Source organism: Cyprinodon tularosa, unplaced genomic scaffold, assembly GCF_016077235.1.
Source record: "Cyprinodon tularosa strain WSP-4 unplaced genomic scaffold, ASM1607723v1 ctg69, whole genome shotgun sequence".
In the NCBI taxonomy this organism is placed as follows: domain Eukaryota; kingdom Metazoa; phylum Chordata; class Actinopteri; order Cyprinodontiformes; family Cyprinodontidae; genus Cyprinodon; species Cyprinodon tularosa.
This window is the reverse complement of record NW_024039440.1, coordinates 1,572,185-1,581,935: the sequence shown is the minus strand read 5'-3', so window position 1 is coordinate 1,581,935 and position 9,751 is coordinate 1,572,185. Positions and strand designations below refer to the sequence as shown.

Here is a 9,751-nt window from a genome sequence, read left to right as displayed (position 1 = left end):
AATAAAGAAGCTAATTAAGAGTTATATACATTTATGTCTCACTTTTTTGTTGGCAATTAATTGTATGCTTATACATTTATTGAGCATTTATTTATTTCTGTATTTATTTTTAAATGGCAGAGTTGGTCCTTCATAGCCACCCCTCCTCATCACACTGAATTCCCCCAAAGATGTTAAAGGGTTGCAAAGAAGATTTGGTGCATTTTTCACCTGCTGCTGATAAACCCACACATCTATTTTCCTCACAAACAGGAATTTGATTACTAATGTTTATTGCCAAGAAACATGGTTATAACAAATAAAAAAAAGACCAAATACATTTTTTTTGTTAAGTTATATATATTAGAGTCTGTATGCTTTTCTTACCTACATCAAATGTAATTCAAATTACAATGTAATTTATCCACCTAGTCATTGCCTTTATAGTTGATTAGGGATTTATACTGCACTATGACAAAAAAAAAGCTTTATATTTTACATGAGTCTGATTAAAACAGGTGTATGTAAACCTCTGAGTATCACCGCATATGCAAGTCAATATTCGACTGAACTCAGGGACGTTATCTCCTTAATCCCTCAATTGCACACCTAAGACTGGTTTAGTCCAGCAGATGTTGCTAATGTGCAATAAAATCTCTAACAAACTGATATGGTTTGAAATGTGAATGAGAGCATGAATTAACTTTAAGGCTGAACTGTTTCAAAGGTAATACTTCCAACCTCTAAGGCCCACATCATATATGATGCAGTCTACAGTAATCAGATTCATGGACTGATAGTACCAGTCAAAGTCCGGCTTATGAAATACAGAGTCGACAGAGATACAGTGCACACCCTGGAGATAGCAGAGCTGCTTTAGACGTTTCCTGGTGGATAAACAGTTAACCTGTGCAGCGGGCTCTTGTTTTAATTTTAGGGAACCAAAATGTCTCCGTCGTTGACAGAAGTTCAAGAGGAATGGCAATCTCTGGAGCTAGAGTATCAAAAACTTCAGGTAAGAAATTTCCTATTGGCTGACATTATCTTGCTCATATCTGATAAATTCATAATACTCTGAGTTTTGAAGACACATTTTCAAAATCTACTTAATGGATAGTTAAGTTAAACTACCCTTAAATAACATCTAATTTTATCTATGTTTAATTTCTCTACAGTCATGTCATTAACAGATCTTTCCCATTTTTGTCTTCCAGGAGACACACAAAAAATATTTACAGAAATTGGATGAAATCTCCAAACTCCAGAGCAGCTGCTCCTCCTCTATCGCCCGTCATAGGAAAAGACTGAAGGAGGTGTCCAGACAAGTAAATAAGTGAGTGCCCACACACCCTGAAACTTGCACATGCAGATAAATGGAATATGCAGGGTCATGCTTATATCCCAAAGGGGATAAAGAGCGAACCAAGCACACCACCAGCTTTAAGCAGCTGATGATTATATGATCTGATGCTATTTGCTCTTCTTAATGTATCAGGTGCACCAAGGGCTCTTCAGTCGATGATGCAAAGACTTTGGCAGACATAAAAGAGAAAGTCAAGACCCAAGAAAATGCTTTCTCTGAAATGGATGCTTTCCTACCCAAGAAAAATGGGTGATGACTTCTATATACTTATATGTATTAATTTATGTAATTTAAACAAAAGCTGTGATGGTTTTTTTTAAGTTAAACAACTATACTATTGCAGGTTATACCTCAATCTGGTTCTTGGGAATGTGAATGTGACTCTTCTCAGCAAGCAGTCAAAGTAAGCTTCAGATTTCAGATGTCTTCATTAAACCTAAACTTTTTCCCCCTATAATAATCTCCAAAGCATTATTTACTTGACCAGATATTGAATTTATGTCCCTCCTGTTTGTACTATAGCTTTTAAAATTGTGCAAACACATCTTTTCCAGATTTGCCTACAAGGATGAATATGAGAAGTTCAAGCTATACCTTACAGTCATCCTTCTGCTTTTCTCTGTCATATGTTTCTTTTTTGTGAGCTACAGGTAAAAACAAACAAACACTGCACCAGAAACTTTAATGTGAAATCAATCATTTCAGTTGTAGTGTATTTACACAGACGTCATGTTCATGCATAACCTCATTTGAACCTTTTGCTTCAGATCTATGGACGCGATCTTTAACTTTCTGCTGGTCTGGTACTACTGCACATTAACTATCAGAGAAAGCATCCTCATCACAAATGGATCCAGGTTGGTGCCAATCCTGATTATATACTCCACAGATATCTGCATTAATGTTAAAGATGTGTAAATGTTTTGAAATAATTGCCATCTTTAATTACAAAGCACAATCTCCCACTGTATATTTATAGAAAGCGGTTGACCTTCAATTTGAATCCATTTATTCTTTTTGAAGAGGATCCTTTATGAGGAAATGATTTGGTTCTAATGGCCTTGATGCCCCTTATAATTCAGATGACAGAAATTGTGATGAAGTTACTTTTTATTAACAGTGCCTTTCAAAGCTGCACATACGCTTTTAAAATTTTTAAAATTCTATTCACTTAATAAGTTCAAACTTTATTGTGTTTTTCTTAGATTTATTTGGAAAGACCAACACAGTAAATTCCACAGTGTTAAATATCCAGTGTCAAACTATCCTCACACTTACACTTAAGAGTTATTAAAACAACAATTGGACTAACATATACATATGTAGAGAGTTAATTTAACACTAATTCAGAATGGGACCAAGTGCACTTGGATTGGTGTTAAATTCAACTCTTAAAGTGTGACTTTAAAATTGAAAAATTTACTGGAAAAACAAAGCAGTGCATACAGGAAAAGGCTAAATCAGAGTTTTATATTCAGACACACTAAGTTAATACTTTGTAAAAAATAACCTTTCTTTACTACTTCTCTGTTTGACCCCCAAATGGCGAGTAAGGAGGTCAAGAGCTGCAAATGATGTAAACGTTCTGTAAATACATAATAGTACTACAAACACGAAAATCATTGCAAATACCAAAATGGGATTAGAACACAAAACACAAGCAACTTAAAAACACTGCAATCACAGGAAATAGGGAAAAGCGCAAACATCCTGCAAATACATAAAGATCCTGCAAGAACCAAACATACTGCAAAGTACATATGTTATGCTATCATACAAACAAAAAAGTTGCAAGTAGCAAAACAACTGCAAGATTATAAAACCTGCAAACCATATGCGCATAACGGGAGCAAATTTTTGTGTTTGCAGTGTGTTTATGTATTTGTAGTGAATTCAAACTTTCTCTTTTCTTTGTGATTGTAGCGTTCCTTTTTTGCTGCACATTTCCTTTGCATGTTTGTATGTTAACCTCATTTTTGTATTTGCCTGCTTTATTATTGTGTTTGCCTCAGTTTATTACCCTCATTCATAATCCATTAACTCTTTCAATATTCCCTGTTCTTACCAAAAGAAGCACCTCCTTCAGCATGATGCTGCCCCCATATTGTTATTGAAGATTTTATCAGCGCTTTCATAAATTAAGCGTTTTGTGTTGTGACCAAAAACTTCTATTTTATTCCCTCCTCAATCAGATTCTCTTCTTCCAAATGTTCGATGTGTTCCCTCCATGGCTATCAACTAAGGCTTTTAAAGTTATTCTTTAAGCAAGTGATTTGCTAGTCTTTTTTTGCATTAATATTATAACATAACATATTATAACAATATTATAATGCTTAAACTCCTTTCCCCCTCTGGCGTAAATATGTTCTGACTGGTATGAACTTTTTTTCTGTAATTCTATAAAACTGGAAAAACAAGAGCTCACATATTTAAGACAAGATATATGAAGATCTATATTACAAGCAACCAAGTAATAGTTATTATTATTAACTTTATGTTTGAGGCCTTTGTATTAATCTTTTCTGGGGTGCCATTACTACTGAGAGTGAAGCATTCTAATGTTTTCAACTAAACATGGAGCTAACTGGACGTGTCTTTTGTCAGAATCAAAGGATGGTGGGTTTTTCACCACTACATCTCAGCTTTTTTGTCTGGTGTGATGCTGACATGGTAAGTAGAATAAAAAAAAATCCTTTTAGAATGTTTAAAACCCACATATTTACTTATCATTCTCCATATTTCCCAACATTTTATCTCCAGGCCAGATGGGATCCTTTACCAGACATTCAGGAATCAATTTCTCGCCTATTCCTTCTATCAAAGTATGTTTAAAATTCTTGTAGTGAAACATATGGTTCAGATTCCTCGTATGCTGATAGTGTTTCCTCTGCCGTGGAAACCCCTTTAGATTTCGTTCAATGCCTGCAGTACTATTATCAGAGCGGATGTCTGTACAGACTACGAGCTCTGGGAGAAAGACACAACATGGATCTGACTGTTGGTGAGACGTGGACAAACATATCAAGGACACAAAACACAGATAAACTCAGCAAAATATAATATATTAGTTATTATGTTTGAATATAAAGGAAAACATGCTGAAGTCTTTTTATTTTTTCTATTTAAAGAGGGATTCCAGTCGTGGATGTGGAAAGGGCTGACATTTCTCTTGCCCTTCCTGTTTTTTGGTCATGTGAGTATAATCCTGAAAAGTTCCCAGTTTGAGCAAAACTGATGTCTGTGATTCGTCATGGTTTGAACTAAGCAATTATTGGTAAAAGTTCAATTTTCATACCAGAGACAGTACTTAAAAATGGGGTTGTTTTTAACATATGGGTAAAAGCTTAATATGGAGGGTATTAAGTAGATTCTTGACAAAACGAACACATTTCTTCTGTTGTTGTTTTTTTTTTTTTTTGTCTAAAATACTTAATACAAGAGTAATGACATGGTAGTGTACAAATGATTTTCAAATGATGGCTTAATTTATTACAGGAAACGAAATATATATAAATCCAACCCAGCCTGACCTATACATAAAAAAAACAATAACTTAAATTAACTTTGATTAACCACATTTAGACTAAAACAACCTGATAATATTGGTTAGGAAATTGGTTAAATGGATCCTCCCTGACAACACGAAGTAGTCTAAAAGATAAAAACTGTCAACACACTGGGTTTTGATATATAAATTAAACATATGTTGAAAAAAAATAGAAATATATGTCTAGAAGTGGTTACAAAGTAAATTCTAAGTATGTAGGAAACCACAGTAAGAGCTATTGTCCATAACTGACACAAGCAACAGTGATAAAATATCTTAAAGGAATAGTACACCCAAAACATGATTAGCCTTCATTTTCTACTCACCCCCATGCTGAACAACACTCTGGAGTACTTTTTTGATATCTCAAATGCATCTGGAGATCTGGGAGGCTTCTTGCTGTCTGTTGACATTCAAATAATGGAGGTCCATGGCGCCCGAGGCAGAAAGGTCCATAAAAGTCCACAAAAAACGTGTCAATATTCCTCCATACTGCTCGTCCAATGTTTTCCAAGAGTCCTGAGTGGGTAGCGTCCATAATTTACTCGAAACGAAGTCATTTAGAATGTTTTTAGAGCATAAACAGTAGTGTATAGAATTTCCTAAAAGCGCGTTCACGAGTCTACGGAAACCGCGGCAGACCAAACCAGATGAAAGTGCGCATTTTAGGGATATAATCTTTGAATGTATGAGCAAATTCAATTTTTCACAGTGAATTTGTAGAAAATTACTGGCTACTAATTGCATTTCTTTCGTATTAATTTACAGAGAATATATCACAATATTTCTCTATAAATATTTAACAGTAAGTTATTCTGAGAGTTTTACATTAATTTCCACTAAAATTACAGCTATTCACAGTAATGATGACCATGATAACGGCACCGTTTTTGGCATCTACTAAATCATAGTTACTTTAACATAATTGTCTCATGTCCTACCCTGCTAACATTAAAACAGTTGTGTTAAATTAACTTAACATGATTAAGTAGATGACAAAATCAGTTGCATTATTTTTGTCAGTGTATAACTGTGGGACTACAGTATATAGCTGTGGATATGTTGATCAAGAATTTCAGTCATTGAATTAGAGATAATATATATCAATGCCAAAAGACAAAACCCAATATTGTCAACAGTAATCTGAAATGTTCTATATCTTTCAGTCTTGCAGTAGACCTGAGGAAGACTCCCATTGTTTGTTTCCTCATTGTTGTTTAGAAGGTGTGAAGAATCCTCCAACATCTTCAGCAGCTTGCGCAGTAATTATTTTGGACTAACAGCTCCAGAAGCTCCAGTTACCCCTGGCAGATGCTGCAGCATCTGATGAAGATGTTTGAGGATTCTTCACACTCTCTAATTGACCCTACTCCAGCGACTGTATAACCACCATAAACCTGCAGGGGGCGTTGTGCTGAGACAGGTTACTGACAAATTGTTCTTTCTAAACTCACAACTTGGAGCAAAACTATGTGGAAATGGAAAGCTACACTGCATCTGCATGCAAAATATAATGCAGTACTAGCTGTTTTATTTAAAGTTATAAAACCATTCTCATCTGTTAAAATATGTGCAAACCACAACAAAAAAGGGGCATTCACCTGACACAATGCAACTAACCTTTAAAAGAAATAGATTTCTGTGTGTCAGCCCCCCATAGGCGCATGCGTTTGTCTACAGGGGATCAGTACTTCAGCTGCATGCACCCCATATTGCTTCTTTTGACAGCTCAGGGCGTTACCGGGACGACGCCTCCCATCATCTTCTTCATTTGGGAGCCAGACTAAAATCAGACTGACAAACAGTAAAAATACTTTGATTGCTTATGACTGGTGAGCTGTGCAGTGTGTACCTGCCTTTGCCTGATAAATGTTGGGGTAGGCTCCAACCCTCCAGTAACCCGATAAAAGGACTAGGGGTTCAGAAAATTAATAAATCAATGCCTCAGAGCATTTTAATCGTTTGTCATAATTTTGGTAACATTAATTATGCTAGCGAGTTCTAATGTGTGATCAAATATCAGAGTATTTAAATGGTTTTTGCAGCTTGAAGCAGCAGGTTTGGGTCTCCAATGAGTACCAACCTAGGATTAATTAATGCATTGTGGTTATCAGTCTGCAGGACAGGGTTTTAATTGATATCCCATAATAGAAAGTTTGGATTTTCTGTTACCACGGTTACCAACTGCCAGCATTCATTTAGAGCAATAATCAGGCTTTTTGACTGAAACTCCTTTTCCAAAATAAAGAAGAAGATCAAGATCAAGGTCAATCCTGATTTTGTTCTTAATCAATATGCGCTGGCTCAAACACTAGTTGGTAACCATGGTAACACTTCAATTCAGTTTGTTTATGTAGCGCCAATGCACAACTCATGGCATTTTGAGGTACTTTACAGAGACAATTTAACCAGATCATACAGTCAGAATGGTTCAAAGTTTTTCTTAAAAAAAAACCTGCAGACGTTTAGCCCGGAGTTTACTCTCATTTTGAGCTTTCCGGTGGAAAGCTGTTGGTACTGGTTGTTTCCCATTCAGGCTCGTTTTCAGGTAATTCCCTGCATTTTCTCTGTCAAATAACTTTTGGCCATCACTCTTTTCGACATGCAGAAAAAAAAACTTTATTTATGTGCAAACTCACACACCTAACAATAGGAAAAAAACGACTTAATATTTGAAATAATGTTTACCATACCTTCTTTTTTCCCTACTCTTCTGCCGGTGAGCTCCAAGTATGGTGTGAATACAGTATTTTACAAAACTACAGCAAAATATTAAGCAAAGTTAACAGTAATCTATTGTTCAAAAATTACTTTAACAGTAGAATACTAAATTCCAAGACTATATTGAAAATATTAGAATAAAATCTTCTTATAAGAAAATACAGAAATATTGTGTAAAAAATTATACTTAAATCCTGGTGATACTGTATGTTACAGTGCACATACATTATTTATAAGGCACTTTAAAAGAAACACAGCTGCAGCAAAAATGCTGACAAGTGAATAAAGGCACATTTAAAAAATAAAACAAGGAAAATATGCGATAAGAAAATGCATCATTTAAAAAACTCCAGGAAAAATACATCCAACCTCAGACATTACAAAAAACATCAAATGTGTTAGTGTGATCATCTGTGTTTGCTTGGCTGCTTCCAAACATATTCTTAATCGGGAAAGCCTGAAGGAATCACTTTGTGTGCTTAAACTCAAGCGCATTTGAATTATGCAGTAGTAAAGGAATCTAAAGCACACCAGCAAGATGTCCTGAATCAAAAAAGGAATAACAATCAAAAACAGCATGCTTCAGCTATTTCCCTTTAAAACATCATCTTTTTGTTTTGTCTTTCAGTTCTGGCAGCTCTTCAACAGCCTGTCTCTGTTCAGAATGGCTCAGCTACCAGACTGTAAGGAATGGCAGGTCGGTCCAACAAATAATGCTGCGTCGCTGCCTTCCTGCTAAATTTTGCTGAGTCACTTTTTCCTTGCTTTCATAACAAATTATCCCTCATATATGCACACACATACTACAGTAGTGTCATACGTAAAGTATATGTAAAACTCTAAAAGGTTCAAAAAATGTCTTAGATGCCTTGGAGATCTTTTTTCATCTATTCTATAGCAGAGATATATGTTTCAGTATTAATGTTCACTGCTGTTTTGTTGACTCATGTTTTCCCTCTGTCTTTCGTTTAACGTCAGGTCCGGATGTGCGGTCTCTGCTTCCTCATTTTATTTATGGGGAATTTCTTTACTACGCTTGCAGTAGTTCGTCACAAGATGAAAAGCAGGAATCAGAAACGGAAGAGCATGTGATGGATGAAAATAAACACTGGAATAGAAGGCTGTCTCACCAAAGGAGGGCTCCTCCTGTCCGAGTCTCCTGTCACATCCTTGGATAAAATTAAATAACATGCTTATATGTAACTAACATAAAATGCTTATATGTATCTGTAGATTCGAATTGTGTTCAATTAAAGCAAAGCGTTTTTTTTCCCCATTGTCCACAATAAGACTAGCTATATTTGAATAGGTAGAGTGCATCTGGAAAATAATCAAAGCTATGCACCTTTTCCTTATTTTGTTATTTTTCAGCCTTATTCCAAATGTTTTTAAGCTCTTGTCTTTCCTCAATGTTCTACACATAATACCCCATTATATCAGTGTGAAAAAAATGTTTTTACAGATTGTTGTAGATTTTATTATAATTACATTACTCCAGCATTCACAGCCTTTGCTTAAAACTGTTGATCCACCTTTGGCAGCAGTTACAGCCTGAGGTCTTTTTGAATATTAAGCCACAAGCTTAGCACACCTTTCTTTAGGCAGCTCGGCCTGTTCTTCTTTATAGTGCATGAAGCTGGACGGGAGACTTCATTGCACCGCCATTTTCAGATCCCTCTAGAGATGCTCTGTCAGATTAAAACCTGGACTCTAGCCAGTCCATTTTTTCTGTTTTTTGTTTTCTTGTTGTTGTTTTTTTTTTTTTGGCAAGCTAACATTTTTCAGACCGTAAAATAAATTTCAATAGCAGAAAAAGGAAAAACGACTGGGTAAATTCTTTTAAAAAATCATTTAGTATTAAAAAAAAATGTTTTTTAATGTAAATTGGTCCTTCCTGGAAAGTAATTGCATCTCCTATACAACTGCCTTCAAGCTTTTCCAATAACTGAAAATGCATCTTTTTCATCACTGGAGGACTTTAGTGCGTGAACAGATAATTTTTAAGCTCTAGTGGTCTTTATTTTATTGTTTTTGAAAGGAAATGAGAATAGAATAGAGGGAAGGCATGCAGCAAAGGTAACCAAGTTGGGACCAGTGGTGTCAAAAGTACACACATATATTACTTAAGTAGAAGTATAGAT

At 35.3% G+C, this 9,751-nt stretch overlaps 1 protein-coding gene across 1 annotated transcript; it reads left to right on the top strand.

The window, feature by feature from the left end:
- Window positions 1-802: 802 nt before the first annotated feature.
- LOC119771823 (ion channel TACAN-like) lies at window positions 803-8,707 on the top strand. The gene is made up of 12 exons (XM_038267992.1): window positions 803-994; window positions 1,194-1,312; window positions 1,475-1,591; window positions 1,686-1,745; window positions 1,897-1,992; window positions 2,110-2,199; window positions 3,947-4,012; window positions 4,103-4,164; window positions 4,251-4,343; window positions 4,471-4,535; window positions 8,239-8,307; window positions 8,589-8,707. The coding sequence occupies exons 1-12, from the start codon at window positions 926-928 to the stop codon at window positions 8,700-8,702; spliced, it is 1,020 nt and encodes a 339-aa protein (XP_038123920.1). The 5' UTR covers window positions 803-925; the 3' UTR covers window positions 8,703-8,707.
- The last annotated feature ends 1,044 nt before the right edge of the window (window positions 8,708-9,751 follow it).

Bases quoted from the DNA above. Each gene is read 5' to 3' on its own strand.
- LOC119771823 (XM_038267992.1), top strand. From the start codon at position 926: ATGTCTCCGTCGTTGACAGAAGTTCAAGAGGAATGGCAATCTCTGGAG. The intron at 995-1,193 runs GTAAGAAATTTC...TTTGTCTTCCAG, and splicing joins TAGAGTATCAAAAACTTCAG to GAGACACACAAAAAATATTT. The intron at 1,746-1,896 runs GTAAGCTTCAGA...CATCTTTTCCAG, and splicing joins CTTCTCAGCAAGCAGTCAAA to ATTTGCCTACAAGGATGAAT.